This window comes from Haliotis cracherodii, unplaced genomic scaffold (genome assembly GCF_022045235.1).
Source record: "Haliotis cracherodii isolate W230 unplaced genomic scaffold, xgHalCrac1.p SCAF_12, whole genome shotgun sequence".
NCBI lineage: Eukaryota > Metazoa > Mollusca > Gastropoda > Lepetellida > Haliotidae > Haliotis > Haliotis cracherodii.
The window spans coordinates 20135281-20155959 of record NW_027266267.1 but is presented as its reverse complement, the minus strand read 5'-3'; the positions used below and the strand labels follow the sequence as shown (position 1 = coordinate 20155959).

At 39.3% G+C, this 20679-nt stretch overlaps 1 protein-coding gene across 1 annotated transcript; it reads right to left on the bottom strand.

Annotated features, from left to right (window-relative positions):
• Window positions 1–1323: 1323 nt before the first annotated feature.
• Window positions 1324–17339, bottom strand: LOC139457631 (macrophage scavenger receptor types I and II-like). The gene is made up of 3 exons (XM_071238985.1): window positions 17066–17339; window positions 2338–2497; window positions 1324–1495 (listed from the first exon to the last, which is right to left on the bottom strand). The coding sequence occupies exons 1-3, from the start codon at window positions 17337–17339 to the stop codon at window positions 1324–1326; spliced, it is 606 nt and encodes a 201-aa protein (XP_071095086.1).
• Between the last annotated feature and the right edge of the window lie 3340 nt (window positions 17340–20679).

Below are 20679 nucleotides of genomic sequence, written 5' to 3'. Positions count from 1 at the left end.
CATAATATTTTCTTCCTGAATTGGAAGTACTCAATATTGTAACTTACGTTAATTTGAGAAATTATGCTGTGTTTCTCTTTATAATATAACCACAACGCTTATTTACAAATTGAGATAATTGTTCAGTCCACAAAGAAGGTGCACATGTCAATCTATTTGGTGATGAAGCTGCACCACAATTCACTAAAACTTCAGGTGTCACTGTAAGTGTACGCCACGCTGTAGCCGATGTTGACGAGACATCACTGTCTCCTCCGTGTAGGAAACGTTGACGAAGTTCAACTATCGCTCCTAAGGATCAACATAACGTTCTTGTGTAAAAGTCTCACAGGTCTGTCAATGTTTCACAATATGTAACTGAAAACCAATGGCGTCCGTGCATCATCACAAGTCTGTTCTGGCGTTTGTCCAGTCTGAATGGGCCCGGCTCCCTGACAGTGTCCGCTATGTGGAGTGTCCTTTGCAGTCGATGAGGAAACACAACAGTTGTGCCAGCCCTGACACTGTATGATCCTGGTTGACAATGTGAAATCTTTTAACTATTTAGCTCACGCGACCGTCAGATTTTAGTGTTTTTGTTCGGGTTTGTGGTACTCAGTAATGATTGATGCTTAATAAGAAAATATGAATGATCTAAAGGCACTGCATACTGTGCATGGAAAAAAAACCGTCTGTCTACATGGTGGTACATATTGTTGTGCACTTTTAAGGACGTTTAAATGAATAAAGATGTTTCACATTTCCAACACAGTCTGCACCGAAACTGATTGATTCTGGTTAGAATAATTGTCAGCCTGCCTTGAAGAGGGAAATGAAGACATTGGTTGGTGTGTTGATGGAGTACTGACGTCGCTTTGAAAGTTATTTCACATCGATTTAGTTCCAAAGTTAGATGAAAACCCAGTTAGTGAAACCCAGGCGCAATGGTGCTGACAAATCAAGGTTCATAATGAGAAACAGACTAATATTCGAACCCACGATCAGTGCATTATCAGTGAGTGTGAGTGAGTATTGTTTTACGCCGCCTTTAGCAATATTCCAGCAATATAACGGCGGGGAACAACAGAAATGGGCTTCACCCATTGTACCCATATGGGGAATCGAACCCGGGTCTTCGGCGTGACGAACAAACGCTTTAACCACTTGGCTACCCCACTGCCCCATAATTTATATAACTGAAGAACCCATATCTATGTAGAGACTGTCGCATGAGATCATTAGGCCAGCCATGCCTCTGGTTCTAATTACTGCAATCATATAGACATGTTATGCGACGTAGGGCATCACTTGTTTCTGTACCATGCTGGTGATGTATCCAGGCAGTTACTGACAGATGACGCTGACGTCTTCGCTGTGACCACAGTTGTGAGTGCCCCATTGTAGGTGACAACACTGGTTCAGAAATGCCTCGTTCCCAGCACAATTTACATCATCCAGTTGTATTGGGCCACTTCCTTGACCATAGTAAGCAGAAGCCTTCTGTATTGCGTTGTCTCTGCAAATATGTTTACGAACGTTGTTAAAATGATAATGATCGTAATTAATGATCGCATTAAACAATTTCTTTATAAATGATGACGAGCCGTTTTACACGCACTTTCAGCATGCTTAAATCTTGCCATGAATCGTATTGAGAAAATCAAACCTTCCTCTCTCATGCAAAAACGTGTAAAACATCCCGACTCAAGACGTCAACACATTTTATACATATTTCTGCGCGTAGTTGATCATGACTGATACAAAACCTCACACAAAACTGTATACATGAACAACCATTCTTGGAATAATTACTTTCTATATCAATAAGTATGTTTGTGACCGATCCGCCCACTTGACATTTAGTGACTAATGTTAAAATATATCACAGGTAATGTTATGTCACAGAATGAAGATAATTATTGCCACCGTTGTTACAGTGTGATATATGTTTAATTATTTTTCATGAAATTATTTCTCGCCCAAAGACTAGTTTATTTCACACAAATAAGGAATAAACCTATCTCTACGCATAAGTTATCAATATATTGCCAACAATTCTGGTATAATCGTTTGTAAACAGGAAATTTCCCCACACTAAATAAGTAAGTTTAAGTATAATACCAAAGTAACCTGTGTCCATCTCTGCTCGAAGGGAATATGTAAAAACAGTTATAGTTCATTATGTCAGTTTTACAAATATCAATATTTAGTCACTATTGTTCCTCCTGAACAGAATGTTCAAATGTTAACAAAATGCCTGTCCAAGTGATGGAGCAATACATACATGTTTTGCATGTTTGATAACATTATTAAGCAGATTATGATAAATTACAATGCTGGGTGTCCTAATATACTCACGAGGGCAATCCAAGTTCTCTACAGACGACTCTGGCATCTACATCAGTAAAATAGTCGTCACACACTGTTCCCCATGTAGACTGGTACCTAATCTCAACACGGCCGTAGTGGGGACCCGGAACAAGTCGAACGATTTTGTCATGTTGCATTGTACTAGCATCTGTATATATATATGTATTATCAACACTGGTTTCCACAGCCAATATACACATGGCATGACATACATGCTTGAAAGACCCATGACATACATGCATGAAAGACACATGTCATGCATGCGTGAAAGAGACATGACACACATGATTGAAAGGCATGGCATACATGCTTGACAGACCCATGTTATACATACATGAGAGAGACATAACATACATACATGAGAGAGACATGACATACATGCTTGAAAGACCCATGACAAACATGCATAAAAGACACATGACATATATACAGAAAGACACATCACATACATGCATGAAAAACTCATAACATATATGCATGAAAGACACATCACATACATGCGTGAAAGAAACATGACATACATGCTTGAAAGAGACATCACATACATGCATGAAAGAGACATGTCATGCATGCATGAAAGGCATGGCAAACATGCTTGAAAGATCCATGTTATACATACATGAGAGAGACATAACATACATGTTTGAACGAGACATGACGAGCATGGATGAAAGAAACATGACATGCATGCGTGAAAAACATATGACATATATACAGAAAGACACATCACATACATGCATGAAAAACTCATAACAAATATGCATGAAAGACACAAGACATACATGCGTGAAAGAAACATGACATACATGCTTGAAAGAGACATCACATACATGCATGAAAGACACATGTCATGCATGCTTGAAAGGCATGGCATACATGCTTGAAAGACCCATGTTATACATACATGAGAGAGACATAACATACATGTATGAACGAGACATGACAAACATGCATGAAAGAGACATGACACACATGCTTGAAATGCATGGCATACATGCTTGAAAGACCCATGTTATACATACATGAGAGAGACATAACATACATGTATGAACGAGACATGACAAACATGCATGAAAGACCCATGTTATACATACATGAGAGAGACATAACATACATGTATGAACGAGACATGACGAGCATGCATGAAAGAAACATGACATGCATGCTTGAAAGACTCATGACAAACATGCATGAAAGACACATGACATATATACAGAAAGACACATCACATACATGCATGAAAAACTCATAACATATATGCATGAAAGACACATCACATACATGCGTGAAAGAAACATGACATACATGCTTGAAAGAGACATCACATACATGCATGAAAGACACATGTCATGCATGCTTGAAAGGCATGGCATACATGCTTGAAAGATCCATGTTATACATACATGAGAGAGACATGACATACATGCTTGAAAGACCCATGACATACATGCATGAAAGACACATGTCATGCATGCGTGAAAGAGACATGACACATATGCTTGAAAGGCATGGTATACATGCTTGAAAGACCCATGTTATACATACATGAGAGAGACATAACATACATGTATGAACGAGACATGACGAGCATGCATGAAAGACCCATGCCATACATGCTTGAACGAGACATGACACACATGCTTGAAAGAGACATGACACACATGCTTGAAAGACATACGGCAGACACACTTGAAAGAAACATGATATACATGCATGAAAGACACATGACATACATGCAAGAAAGAGACGTACCTTCCTGCATGATGGACACATACCTTCATGCATGAAAGACACACCTACACACATACACGAAACATAACATACATGCGTGAAAGACACATCACATACATGCATGAAAGAGACATGACATACATGCATGAAAGAGACATGGCACACATGCTTGAAAGAGACATCACATACATGCATGAAAGAGAGGACATACCTGCTTGAAAGACCCATGTAATACATGCATGGAAGACCCATCATATACATGCAAGAAAGAGACATCATATACATGCATGAAAGACATGTGACGTACGTGCATGAAAGAGACATAACTTACATACAGGAAAGACACATGACATACATGCATGAAAGAGTGAGTGAGTTAATATTTAACGTCACATCGGCAATATCGTGACGAGAAGTAATGCATTAATAACACATATATGTAGACTTGATAAAAACCTGTCATCGAAGGACAGTAAAATAACTAGAATATCACAATATATCACAGTATATTTAAAACTAGCTGAGGAACATTTAAAAGCAGAAAGGATTAACAACACAATATAAAAATGGGCTAGAGATCGTCAGTAACTGAAGGGAGATCACCATACCAGGGACCAGGGGGACTTACAGTGCCTGTGCTTCCTGCATAGACCCCGGCAGGATTTATATCATCCCTTCAGTCACTGGCGATAGTTCACCAGTTAAGCCTACGATTAAAATGACAAAAATACTACGTCTTAAAATTCTGGCATGCATAAAATACTTCGAATGATGTGGGACTTACACACACTCTTGGGGGGGGGGACAATAATTTTACACTACTTCAAACCCCCTCAAGGGTACAGACACTAACAATCTCAGTTATAAATTAGCACCACCAATTTATAAAATAATATGTTAAGCGCATCAAAATTTATGAATAAGTTCTATTTCTTTTAAAAAGCACAATATTAAATGAGAATTAACATCATTAAAAAGGTCCTTGACTGTTTTGACACAGAAATATTTATCCCTTGTGATGGAAAAATCAATGCAGTCAAACAGGACATGCTTGACCGTGATTCTTTCATCACAAGGGACACAAAACGGAGGATCCTCACCTTTCAATAAGTATTCATTTGTATATCTGCTGTGGCCAATACGACATCGTCGCATAATGACCTCTTCAAATCTGGACTGACAGCCTATGTAGGTGTAACCGATATTTGGTTTAATTTCATGTAATTTATTGATACCTACTTGGGTGTCCCACTTCTTTTGCATCAGATCACGGATGTAAGATCTAATTATAGGTTTATAATCAGTGTACGGGATAAGAAGTGGTGTCACAGATTTGTTGAGTGCTGCTTTTGCAGCAGCAGCAGCCATTGTGTTACCAATGGTACCAACAAAAGATGATGTCATATTGGCCAGTAGCAAGATCCTTAATTAATTCGATAATTTGGATTTAAAGTAGATGTTTGCAAGACATATTTTCAATCACCTGAAGGCATGAACGAGAATCAGAAAAAATAATGAATTGTTTATGTTTAGGTTGTTTCTTAAGATATTTTAGTGCAGTAAAAGTTGCGTTCGCTTCTGCTGAGCTGTAAAGATAGAACTGTTATCAGGTAATCATGAAGATGTTGTTCTAGATCCAATGACAGTGGCATTAGCAACAGCACCACCATCCTTGGATCCATCAGTAAATATAGATTTATAAGTGTCATAATTGTTTCTTAATTGATTGTATTCTTGTTTGTAAATTAGTTGATTTGTATCTGATTTCTTGGTTAATGTGAGGTCTACCTCTGGCCTTACCATTTGCCAAGGAGGTGATGAAAACAGTTGAGATGGAGCTATATCTTGCAGTTTAATATTAGAAGCAGACATGGCAGACTGAATTCTGATTCCAAGTAGTGGAACAAGAGATGATTTTTTATTGTAAATATCTCGGTAAAGAGGATTAAAGACGCAATTAAAAGCTGGATCAGACTGATTAGAATATAAATTAGAGATGTATTGTAAGTATAATTTCAGATGGCGTTGTTGAAGAGAAGGTTCATCCGCTTCTACATGGGGACAGTGAATGGGAGAAGTTCTAAAGGCTCCAAGGCAAAGCCTCAGGCCCTGATGATGGATAGTATCTTGTGTTTCTAAATTACTTTTGAATGCTCCACCATGCACGATGGAGCCGTAATCGCGTTTTGAACGAATCGGTCACCTGTATACGTGTAAGAGGATTGTTTGGTCCCCTCCCCACTTCGAATTAGAAACTACTTTCAATAAATCAAGGGCCTTCAGGCATTTAGCTTTAAGGTATTTAATATGAAGAAGGGAAGTTAAATGGCTATCGAAAATAAGGCCCAAGAACTTGGCCTCCTTTACAACTTTGATAGGGGTACCGTTTAAAAAGATTTCAGGGTCCTTATGCGGTTTATATTTTCTGCAGAAATGTATACAGTTAGTTTTTGATTTTGAAAATTTAAACCCATTTTCAAGGGACCATTTATGAATTTTATTGAGACAGATTTGTAACTGCCTCTCTATTGTATGCATATTTTTTTCCACGACAAGAAACATTAAAGTCATCAACGAAAAGTGATCCATCTACTGAATCACTTAAAACCTCTGAAAGACTACTTATTTTTATACTAAACAAAGTGACAGACAAAATACTGCCTTGTGGGATACCCTGATCCTGATGATAATGACAAGAGAGGGTAGAGCCCACGCGGACCTGAAATTATCTGTCAGTTAAAAATTTGGATATAAATTGAGGCAAATGGCCTCTCAATCCAAAATCATGTAAATCTCTCTAAATCGAAAAAGATAGACTCTGCATGCTTGTTATTTATTATAGCATTTTTCACAAATGATTCTAGACGAACTAAATCGTCAACAGTACTTCGATTCTTTCGAAAGTCACACTGAATATTTGTAATTTAATTATTTGATTCCAAGTACCATGTTAATATATTGTTGACAATGCGTTCCATGGTTTTGCAAACGCAACTGGTCAGTGAAATGGGTCTATAATTTGAGGGATCACTATGATCTCTTCCAGGTTTTGGTATGGGTACAACTATTGCATCATGCCAAGAAGAAGAAAACTTACCTGATGTCCATATAAGTAAGTGCTTCAGGAGTTGATAGTGTACATTATCAGCTCCTGCAGCAGTATCATGCGCTTGTCCAAGAGCAGTATGAAGTTCATGGATCGAAAATATTTCATTATAGTCTTCACCATTATCTTATTTGAAATTAATAGTTTTCTTTTCTTGTTGTTTTTTAAATTGTTGGAATTGGGGGACATAATTTGAGGAAAGCGATTGTTTTGCTAACGTTTCACCGAGTTTATTTGCAATATCCGATTTATTAGTAAATAGTTCATCCCCATTCTTAAGATGGTGGATGCTAGACTTTACCTTTAATTTTCTGTATCATGTTCCATACATTAGACATGGGCGTACGTGAATTTATTTTGGAAACATAATTTTGCCAAGATTGGTGTTTATTTTGTTTAAAAGTACGCCTGGCTTTAGCTTTTAAAGTTTTAAATTTATTCAAATTATGTTCCCTGGGATGGCGACGTAAGTTGTGTTCAGCTTTTTCTTGCTTGCAATCATCGTTAAACCATGGTTTACGGATGTTTTGATTTGTAGAGGACGATTTTGTTTAATTCAACAGAAAATAATTGTGCAGGGTCAGTAGCATCAAGAAACTGATAAGGTTTTAATTTATTGGCTTCAAGTATTTCAAACAATGGCCAGTTAGTCTTAGTAAAGTTCCATCTTGTTGAAGGAGGAACATCTGAAGGTTAGACGGGATTTAAAAATGGGAGATGATCACTGCCACAGAGGTCTTCGTGGACGGACCATTCAAACTCGTTTATTAAATCAGAATTTGTTACTGATAGATCAAGAGCAGAGTAGGTACTTGTACCATGTTGTTGAACCATCATTATGGATACACAAGTCATTGTTAGAAATGAAATCTTCCAAAAGTTTCCCCTTGTTATTAGTCTAAACAAAATGGAATGTGTCCATTAAAATCGCCCATAATAAAACAGGGCTTGAGGAGTTGATCATAGAGAGCTTGAAGTTCAGACTGTCGGAGAGAAGAAGATGGTGGAATATAAAGCGAGCACAGCGTAAAGACAATGGGAGTAGTAAGATGACGTTGTGTTTCATTAAAATTGAGGAAGCTCCAGAGGATTTAGCACCTAGGTGAAAAGACATTGTAGGAGGTATAATATGAAATGTGTCAGTGTCTTTATATACTCCACAACAAAAGTTCCTGTGACACCAATGTTTTAGTGTTTTTTTCAAACAAATAAAGTTTGGTTTTCAATATTGTAGTACATGTATGGAATCAAGTCACGAAAACGCAACTGCTACAGAAAAGCATGCATTCAATGCAAAAGTTTACCTTTATGCAGGCCCGATGCATTTCACTACGCAAGAATGGGTATTAATACATGTGCGTTAACCACTCAGAAAAAAAAATTACGCTAGTATTCAACATTACGAAATGACACGCCTGTCCGAAAATGAGCGTCTGCAAGCCATTGGTATACTTGAAGCAGGATCGAGTCAACGTGATGTTGCAAGACAATTTAACGTCAACAGAAACACCATTTGGTGTTTATGGCAACGTTGGCAACAGACGAATGCAGTCAGAGACCACCCTCAGAGTGGTAGGTTACGCATAACCAACAATCGACAAGACAACTGGATTCGAACAACACACCTACGAAATCGATTCCAGCCAGCAACAGTGACTGCAAGAAGCATTCCTGGCCTTCGACGAATATCTTCACAAACCGTACGTCGCCGCCTCAGATGTGCAGGGATTGTCGCCAGAAGACCCTCCAGGCGTCCCATTTTGACTGGAAACCACCGTCAAGCACGTCTACAGTTGTGCTAACAGCGTCTACGCTCGACGGCCATGCAGTGGGGACAAGTTCTATTCACTGACGAGTCTCGTTTTCACCTCAGCCACAACGATGGACGGATTCGAGTGTACCGACGTCGAAGTGAACGTTACGTCAATCATTGTATCATGGAAGATAATCGGTTCGGGGAAGACAGCGTTATGGTATGGGGTGGGATTGCAGCAAGACAGAGGACCCGTTTGATAGTTGTAGAGGGAAATCTCAATGGACAGCGCTACCGCGACGAGATCATCGGCCCTGTTTGTTCTACCGTTTTTGCGTCGTCATGGCCCAGGCATTACCTTTCAACATGATAACGCCCGGCCTCATATTGCTCGACTTGTTCAGGAATCTCCTCAACAAAACAACGTGAATGTCATCTCCTGGCCGGCTCGCTCCACAGACACTCCAGGCACTTCGAAGCATGCTCCAGCAGATATGGACAGATATCCCACAGGACTTTGTGCGACGCCTGGTCCATTCCAGGAGATGTGTTGCTTGCATCGCAACCAGAGGTGGACACACACGCTATTGATTTGTAAATTGACATTTTGGCATGTTCATGTTTTTGATGAAATGAGGCATTTTCTGAAGTCAGAATGGCAAATTAAACCATTTGAACACTTACAGGAGTCTTTTAATTGTTGCAAACCGAAATTGTTTCAGATTTAGTAAAAAACATAACTTTGCATTAAATCTTATTTAATGTCACAGGAACTTTTGTTGTTAAGTATAGTATGTTTCTTGTAAACAAATTGCAGATGGTTTAAAATCCTGGATTAAGACTTGTAAATCATTATAATTATGCCTCAGTCCTCTATATTTCAGTTGAATTAAATTCGATGAGTGAGTCATGGTAGCTCAATTGGTGATCTCCCACGCGGACTTGAGGAAGAAGAACTCCTTCCGGTCTCTGAAGACGGAGTTACCTCCATGTCCAGAAGTTCAAAGGAGTTGCAAACCGGTACCTCTGGTGGAGAAGGTACCCTGACAGCTTGTTTTTTCTTTCCCTTATTCGAGATCAGACCTTACCCATGACAAATCAGTCTGACAATGACTAGTGGAAGTAGAGATAGGGCGGGAAACAGCTGCAGAATAATTTAACATTGAGGGAGTTTTTACAAGTTGTTTTGAATCATTGTAGGAAATGTTTTGTTCGCATTTAATTTTGATTATTTTAGATTCTGTCTGCCACACAGGGCAGGACTTGGATGAGGCGACACGGTCATTGCCACAGTTAGCACAGTTGATTTCGTTTGTACAACTGGTGCCATCATGATCGCCACCACAGCGATAACAAACCACTGAGTAACGACATGATTTGGAACAATGACCAAAGTGTTGACGAGTGAAACATCGGAGTGGATTTAGGGACATACACCTCCACTCCGATGTTGTTATAACCTGCTTTAATAGATTGGGGAATAGATGAGTGTGCAATAGATTCAGCAGATATGTATTTGTGTTTTCAATGCCACTCTCTTTCCTGACGGTAAAGTGTTTAACAGCCGTGACAGCCTGATCTTCCAACGCTGCAGTGAATTCATCTTCTGACATGTCAGAAAGGCAACGAGCCATGTCTCGAATAATGCGGACACAGCAACTTCGACATTTGCAAATGTATGAATCGATAAAAGATTAAGAGATTGCTGTCTCCGCAAACATTCCAACATGATGGAACCACCACGGAGACGAGTGACATTCTTAACATCGCCACAAATCCCAGAAACAGCTTTTGAAATTGCAAAAGGGTTGAGTTGAATGGGAAGTTGATCTTTAGGCCTAATCACTAGAATGCTAGCCCACGAATCTATGTTTTGAGATACACTGTCCGTTGATTTTCAATTACTAGTCTTCTCTTTTTTCTATTTGAACCAAGTTGTGGGAGAGACATGATGACAGAAAGTAGTTCAGAACTCCCACTCCCCACCCACCATGGAGCGTCAACAGGTGCGGTGTCACATTGCAACGGATATCCAAGTTGCAAACACCAGGGACACAGGAGTTTTATACTCCAACAAATATGACGCGAATAGACACATTCATACATACACCAAAGACACATGACATACATGTGTCAACGTGCATGTGTACGGGGAATTAGCTCTTGGGGGAATAAAGGACAAAATCGACATCACTGTCCCGGAACGCTTTATGCACAACATGTAAACAATAAACAATAATTGCACAATGAGCGGAATACCTGCTCTGACAACACAAACACAGCAATGAGCAGACTTTCCAGCTCAGGCGTACAAGAGGTGAGCGGAGCTCCAGCTCACCTCAGGGCGTTTCCTACGAGCAGCATATCCTGCTCGAGGTCGTCCCTATGCCAGCACTCGGAATACCAAGCCTGACTAACACCCCCGTAACTGTGTAATGGTAGCACATATATAGTAATGAACAACAATGGACAGACAAAGAGACAACGACGTTGCTTTGGACATATGGGCGTGATTAACAAACACAGTTCATGGGATGATCAATTAGGGCAATAAATGCCATACTATAAAAACAGTAGTTAAAGGGAAGTGATATGGTAGTCCAGGCTGACTGACAGTCAATATATAATGGAATGTTGGTGAGGATTACCAACGGGGATTAGCGCCTAAAACGTAATGACAATTAAGTTATGGAGACATGGCTACAGGGTAAATTGCCCTTGAAGTCAAATGTACTGCAGACAATGGTAGTCATAAATCAGTCGCTATGACAACTTCCCTCCGTTCCGTGAAGCTTGGACCCCAAGCTTTGACAAGTCCAAATTGATATGTGTGAACTTTTTCACCAACGGAAACAATAGTGCAAAATGTGAACAAAATCAGTTAGATGAATTCATGATATCGTTGAAATTCTTGTGCAACAAATATACCTATGCAATGACGGTATGAAAGTGGTCATCTAGCCAATTTGATTAAGTGCCAGTTTGAAAGTGATCTTTGTAATGTGCAAATTCACTACGAGTTAATTAACGCTTTGGACAGATTCAATAAATATATTATTGAGGTTCTTTGAATTCAGGAGTCTGGTTTGGCGGTGCGACTCAGTACTGAATAATGATAATGAGTAATGTCATAAAAAGTACAAATTAAACATCTCAGCAAATATTTCACATAAAGAAATTTGAAACCAGGAGTCTAACTTTACCGCGCGACTCAAACGTTACTTGTGGGTACGTTTGCCCTTTTAAGTACAATGGGTGCTCTTCCCATGTCTTTAACGGAGCTTGCCCATATGTTATGGGTGCTATGCCCAAGGAAAATAATAATCCTTAATTCCGACATCAAAATTCTGAAATGCTGAATACCGCTGTGCTGTTAATTACTTAATACTGACATACAATATACATGTGTGTGGGTGGATAACCCAAGAAAATCCCTAATCTGATTTCAAAGTCCAAGACAATACTTTCAATTTTGTACCAAACTGTGCACATTGAAAACTTGTAACGAATGACAAATTTGGTCGTTTAGATTTTTGAAATTACGAGTCTAACTTTCAGGTGTGACTCGATAACCCTACAGCTTAGGTTTGTCTGGGCCCTAGCTGTATCTATATGTCTGGCGTGGCCTAGAGACATTTCCAAGATTCCCTACACAATAACTTCAAAGATCTAGCGTGACTAAACATGGAATTTGAGTATATTGCACATATAAAAATTAATTTTGGATACACATTTTGGCATTAATATACTGGCTTTGATTAAACATACCTGGTTGCACTTATCAACAGTCACACATCATATATCCTGGATTGAGTCCATGTAAGTAAACACAAATTAGTAAGTCCCAATGAGATATCTTGTACACAGTGTCCATCTTGTAGGTGCCCGTGAGGCGGTTTCTGTATGATCTGCATCATGATGGCTGTGGTCAGGATCACTGCGGGATAGGCGTTTATACTTCCTTGGTCCTGTGTATGAACGAAATCTTGAGAGATTCGGAGAGATTCCTGTTGTTTTCTTCAATCTTGTTTCTTCATGGCTCGAGTTGATGATTGTTCTTCAGGGTGGTAGGCATACAGAGAGGTTACGGGATCGGGAGTAAGCTCAAAAGTTACTCCAGCCGGATTCTAACACCAGTTGTCAACGTGCATGTGTACGGGGAATTAGCTCTTGGGGGAAAAAAGGACAAAATCGACATCACTGTCCCGGAACGCTTTATGCACAACATGTAAACAATAAACAATAATTGCACAATGAGCGGAATACCTGCTCTGACAACACAAACACAGCAATGAGCAGACTTTCCAGCTCAGGCGTACAAGAGGTGAGCGGAGCTCCAGCTCACCTCAGAGCGTTTCCTACGAGCAGCATATCCTGCTCGAGGTCGTCCCTATGCCAGCACTCGGAATACCAAGCCTGACTAACACTCCCGTAACTGTGTAATGGTAGCACATATATAGTAATGAACAACAATGGACAGACAAAGAGACAACGACGTTGCTTTGGACATATGGGCGTGATTAACAAACACAGTTCATGGGATGATCAATTAGGGCAATAAATGCCATACTATAAAAACAGTAGTTAAAGGGAAGTGATATGGTAGTCCAGGCTGACTGACAGTCAATATACAATGGAATGTTGGTGAGGATTACCAATGGGGATTAGCGCCTAAAACGTAATGACAATTAAGTTATGGAGACATGGCTACAGGGTAAATTGCCCTTGAAGTCAAATGTACTGCAGACAATGGTAGTCATAAATCAGTCGCTATGACACATGCAAGAAAGACACATTAGATACATGCATGAAAGACACATGACATACATGCATGAGAGACACATGGCATTCATGCATCAAAGATACATGACGTACATCCATAAAAGACACGTGAATACATGCATCAAAGACACATGACGAAAATGCCTCAAAGACACATGATTACAAGCATCAAAGACACATGGCATACATGCCTCAAAGATACATGATTACATGCATCAAAGGCACATGACGTAATGCCTCAAAGACACTTGATTACATGCATCAAAGACACATGACGAACATGCATCAAAGACACATGATTACATGCATCAAAGACACATGACGAAAATGCCTCAAAGACACATGATTACAAGCATCAAAGACACATGGCATACATGCCTCAAAGATACTTGATTACATGCATCAAAGACACATGATTACAAGCATCAAAGACACATGATGAACATGCATCAAAGACACATGATTACATGCATCAAAGACACATGCTTACATACATCAAATATACATGATGACATGCATCAAAGACACATGCCATACATGCATCAAAGACGCCATATGTAGTATTGGTGGTGATGCTAGTGGTATATCCTGAGGCCGATTTGCGCCCAACACATCAAATGATGTTTTACAACAATGAATACAAGTAAATGTAATGCACCAAAGAGAATTAATTTACCCGCATTAAAAATGTATGACATTGTACACGATTATCCCAAAGTAATAACAGGATCCTCTGCTTTATGAAATGGATTAAAACATCAACCAAACACAATTTAGTTTAGAAAATAGATGACGCTCTCTCAATAAAACAGCAGAAAACAGAAAGAGAAATGTTAAAGCGATTTGAATGTGATACATAATGTTTTGGTTTTTATTCCACGAAACAACATATCTTTTAATTGTCTCATACTTGCCTGATGCAGTCACATATTGTAGAATTTCTTATGTTGTCATAACGAGGACGTTCTTACAGGTAGTGTGCAACTGTGCGTCAGGCCAACACTTGTGTAGGCATTTAATGCACAGTGACTACATAATTTTTTGGTTTTTATTCCACGAAACAACATATCTTTTAATTGTCTCATACTTGCCTGATGCAGTCACATATTGTAGAATGTCTTATGTTGTCATAACGAGGACGTTCTTACAGGTAATGTGCAACTGTGTGTCAGGCCAACACTTGTGTAGGCATTTAATGCACAGTGACTAAGACGAAGTGTACTCGACTTAATCACGTCTTTTACAACGGGGAAAACTGTGTGTAACAGATGAGCGTAATCTGTGCAAATGTCGTCCAGCAGAACCAACACCCCTCAAAAGATGCCATTTTATGAAGACCGATTTCGCAATGGTATATTTGAAATCTCCTTGGCATGGCCTGAATTCAGAATTATCAACCCCATACTTTAGTAATTCCGACCTTGCAACAATATCTGCTATTTCATCACCCTGCGAACCGACATGAGCTGGAACCCATACAATATCACTTGGGATATATTTAGTATTAAGGAAATGTGTTGTTTCACAATGTCATTTCTGGACTCATACACTCCAGACTCAAGAGCCTTAATGGCTGCCAATGAATCAGTAGAAATGATTGCTTCATCGTCATATTTAGCCACTAGTGTCTATGCTTGTAGAATTACTATATGTTATGTTGCAAATTTGGAAATACACGTCTGAGATAGCATAAACAGGGACCCAGAAAGCCCCAGCAGTACGAACTATCGAAGACTCATTGGAGGCGACAGTATAAATGTGTGTAAAATCTGCACAGTGTTCTTGTACAAAATCCTCAGAAAATGCTCTCACTATGTTTAGACTCATATCATTCTTAACAATGGAATAGAGTTCATGACACGATCCTGGCTTAAGGAGTAGCCAAGGAGCAGCTTTAGAAGGCATGGAATGATCCACTGCATTCATGTGACCAGCTCCTTTTGTGCTGCCAATTTCTGTATTATCAAGCCAAACGGAATCTGGCCACACATGACAAACTCGACACATTAACTGTATCAGTAACTGAATTATAACTGCTCATAGCCTTATCTTCAGAAAGTACTCATGTGATATCTGTTAACGTGACAGGAACAAGGGCGTGTCAGAGCATTCAACTTAAAGCGTTGTGACTGGAGTTGTTACAAATGCTCTTGTGCAAATCCTTTTAGCTCCAGAAGAATGCGATCAAGTTTAAGGTGATGCCTTTCAGAAGCTGACATGAAGACTTGGCAGCAATAGTTAAGTTTTGATAAGATAAGTGCATTATGTAGCAATAGTATGGTAGGTCTATGAGCTCATTGCGTTTTGGACACCCATTGCAATAGATTAATAACACAGTTACAATGGCTGCAAAGTTTGAATATATGACTTTACCATGTGAGTCTCTGTTTAAAATAAACTCCCAGGAATGTAAACTCTGATATAACACCTAAGTCAAGTCCCCAAGAGATAACTCAATCTTTTTTTACGACGAGTGATCATCATTGCTACTGATTTTTAGTGGGATCTTTTGTAAGGTAGTGAGGTGTCTTTACCTGTTGTTGGTACAGGTATAATAGTGGGGTCTCCACGCCTTTGGAACGAATCCAGAAAGCCAGCACATATTCAAAATCTCGCGAATGAACTTCAAGAACAGAATCGGGCATATTCTTTAGAGCTTTAGAAATTGCCCCTTTCAGATCATCATGTGTAAATGTATAAAAGTAACTCATTGGAATTTCGCGAAAACTCATGATATCTAGGTCGGGGCTCGTAAGACCGTTAATATCGATAATTTCAGCAATATCGTGACTAGAGTTCAATAATATCTTACAATCTATAAAAACTTGACAGTATAACTACACCACAGCGGACTGTACATAACAAGGAGTATTATGAGAGTAATGACAGAAATGTCCAATATTGATGTAATTCGGTTTTAAGCTACAAGCAGAAATAAACAGTTAGTGTATGCTTCCGGCATGTCCGTATTCTGACTAACGTAAACATTTTACAGAAATAATAACACGAAGAGGACAAAGTCATCGACATCACCCGCAATGGTAAATGCTTGTTTTGAATACGTTTGCTGAAGAAATATTTACGATTTTCAAGATCTGCTCCGGAAACGAGCACAAGCCCCATTTTCAGTCCAAGTCAAATTTGTTGCAATCAAAAGTTGTAAAATACATTTTACAAAACTCCGAAGCCATTACAGTTCATCACCAGACTAATCTATGTGCTAAGTGTGGTGAAGGTATAATGTACGGTTTTCAAGATCTGACACAGAAACGACATCTTACACAGATGAACATACGGACGGATCCGTGTGGGGATAACAATAATAAGTAGAATGTTATACATACTTGACTTGTACACATGTCCTTGAACACAGCTTGCAGATGACCCAGTCTCATCACGGAGCATTGAACACGTTCCACCAACTTCAGTGAATGTTAATGCGCCACAGTTAGGTTCAGACAAGCATTGGACGCTACAATCAGCAGTAGTGTTGGCTGTGGTGTTTCGAAGATGCGCCATGAAAACTTGTTGTATTCTCGTAAAATCTACGTTTATACATAGTGTATTAGTAAGTACCAATTGACCAAGATGCAATACAACGAAGATCCGCAAGAACATAACCATAGTCTGCAACAGTACTTCTCGAGATCTAGTTGTGGGAAAGCAAGACGCTGATCAACTGTAGCTCTAACACACTGAGTGCCTGATGATTACAACATCACAACTACTAAGTTTCAGTATTGATTACATATGCGGTAGTTCTACCCTATTATCAGAAAGCGATGTCTGTTGGAGTGTGCTGAGCTGTCAATGTGACTTCGGGATAGCACAAAATCTTAGTGGTTACTGTTTATCGGTTGACATGACATGTAAACACTCTACCGTGGACCATTTGAAAAGAACAATAACTGCACTGTCACTCACCATCATTGAAGCAAAGCCGGCACTTTCAACAAAGCCATAGGTCTTTTGTTTTCAAAACCTTACTGCCACGTCGTCTTCAGTGAAGACACAAGTCACAGAAGGTTACTGTGAAAAGACCAAGATTGATGTTTTCTTCGCTTGTAGCATAACAGCAATGTTTGGTGGAACATTTAACATAAAGTTTGTGGTGTTCGAATTATTTGCACTTAATGAATAGCATTTCTCAAAGGAAATAGTTCTTGCATAAATCATGAATCTGGGTGAGAGTGAATCGTTGAGACGTTCATCATGATATCGTCCAGTTATGAAGTAGTTCTGTCTCGTTTCCGCTGTGCCCTCATGACACAAGAATTTCAAAAGCAGGTGTCAACAACCTTGCGTTCGCGTTTACTTGAGTATTATTACAATTTGATAACATCAGGGTCAGAATGTGAAGTCCATTCTCCCGCCGTCATACTGCTGGAATACTACTAAAAGCGACATTACCATACTCACTCACTTATTCGTATTGAGGATTTCAGAGTTGGGGTTACTTGGGACATCGGAAGTATTTCAGCGATAGCGTGACTAGAATTAAGTTATAATTTGAAATATAACATACCAGTCGCCAACAGAAAATATAACTACACTATCACAGATTTGTACTTAAACCTGACAGGGTAGAAAAGATGCAACATCAGCCCCCCTTGAGGATGCAGCAACTAACAATCTCATGCACTGATTAAACACTAAAAGTTTACTTTGCCCATTATCTCAAAATCCATTAAGTAATTCAATGGCCTCAAGACTAACTCACTAAAGGAGCACATACGAAGCTTTAATATTTATCCCGTGTGGTGGAAAAGTCAATACAGCAAATCAGGACAACCGTCACTGTGATTCTCTAAAGTATGGATCTCCCTTGTGACTATTTCCAGTTAGAGAGTGAAGTTGGTCATGCAGGACAACTGTATCGTTTCCGGCGGGATAGAGTTTCGACTTACCACAATCTGTAACTTCTGTTTCACTTCTGTTGTGCACACAGAACATCACCAGATAAACCTGCATGCTATCGCCTATCACGACAAGCCACGTGGTTCCACTGAACTTTTCTAACCCACGTTAAATGGATCTTTATTAACTCGTTTATTTTGAACCAAATACACGAAGATTAAAACCTCCCTGCCACCCAGTAAATGTAGCAAGCTACATATCCATCACCAAATACACTAATAAATGTATGGTCTAATTTATTCTCAAACCTTCTAGATGGGAAGTTGCTGTCATGTTACAATTTACAATTTAACGTCATTCGTCAATATTTCAGAAAATCGTGACGAGAACAATTCGTACCTTAATAGTCAATACATTTAGAGTTTATAAAAGACCTGTCGACAATAGACAAAAAACATAAAACTTGGGCAATAGAACACCAGCAACCAAGGTTAGGCTACCATATTAGGGACCATGGGGACTTACGGTACTTCTTTTACGTTACTCTTGTCAAAGTGCGTGCCTCATGTTTGTCACATTTATTGACCATTTATTGATCATTTATTTTGAAAAACATATTAAACATTGATAATGTTGACTTGATCATATCATAACTGAAAAGATCTGAGAGATGATAAATATTATATCATACTCTCCAGTTTCACTGTCCCAGGTGATAAATTACGTCAGACATGTTGACTATTAACATCACGTGGAAAGCTAGGAGACACACTTGTGGGTTCTGAATAAACTGGATTAACCCGAGCCTAGTATTAAGAGAAGAGACATCAAGCCATTTGATATGACACTTCCAACATGGCGTGTCAGTGTTGCTACGCTCTTCTTCGCAGTATGATGAGTACTTGAGTGAGTTGGGTTTTTAACGCCACTTTAACAGTATTCCAGTTATATCGTGGCATGTCAGCTTTATGTGGGAGGAAAGTCCGACGTGATGCCATTCTCAGACGTTTACCACTTCGGTGAAACCCACGTATGGTTCTGACAAACCTAGAAACATAATCCGGGCGGGCCGGGATTCGAACCGCGAATCAAAGGTTTCTTGCGTGCCCAAAGGACGCAACTCTGCACAGCGAATCGCATACGTCTTCACAGTATGATGAAACATACACACAGGGTGATGGACAAGACAACACTTCTAACATGGCGAGTCAGTGTCGCACCACACGTCTTCACAGTATGATGAAACCTCCCATCAACACATTTTACCTATTGATTTGTCATCAGTTGGTTCTATATTCTTACATGAATCGTGTGGTCAGGTTTGGTGACTTTGTTGATGGTGTGCTAGCGTTAACTCACATATATTGATGAGAAGAGTGACACCCCCATTGATGGGAACAATGAAGGATATGTACAATAATACACACATTGTTGAGAACGTTGCCGCACACATATTGGTGAGAAGAGTGACACGCGCATTGATGGGAACAATAAGGGATATGTACAATAATACACACATTGTTGAGAACGATGACACACATATTGGTGAGAAGAGTGACATCCGCATTGATGGGAACAATAAGGGATATGTACAATAATACACACATTGTTGAGAACGATGACACACACATATTGGTGAGAAGAGTGACACGCGCATTCATGGAAACAATAAGGGATATCTACAATAATACACACATTGTTGAGAACGATGACACACACATATTGGTGAGAAGAGTGACATCCGCATTGATGGGAACAATAAGGGATATGTACAATAATACACACATTGTTGAGAACGATGACACACACATATTGGTGAGAAGAGTGACACGCGCATTCATGGAAACAATAAGGGATATCTACAATAATACACACATTGTTGAGAACGATGACACACACATATTGGTGAGAAGAGTGACACGCGCATTCATGGAAACAATAAGGGATATGTACAATAATACACACATTGTTGAGAACGATGACACACACATATTGGTGAGAAGAGTGACACCCACATTGATGGGAACAATAAGGGATATGTAGAATAATACACACATTGTTGAGAACGATGACACACACACATATTGATGAGAAGAGTGAC

Bases quoted from the DNA above. Each gene is read 5' to 3' on its own strand.
- LOC139457631 (XM_071238985.1), bottom strand. From the start codon at position 17,339: ATGTTCTTGCGGATCTTCGTTGTATTGCATCTTGGTCAATTGGTACTT. The intron at 2,498-17,065 runs GTATGTATAACA...ATATATATACAG, and splicing joins AGGACATGTGTACAAGTCAA to ATGCTAGTACAATGCAACAT. The intron at 1,496-2,337 runs GTGAGTATATTA...ACATATTTGCAG, and splicing joins AGAGAACTTGGATTGCCCTC to AGACAACGCAATACAGAAGG.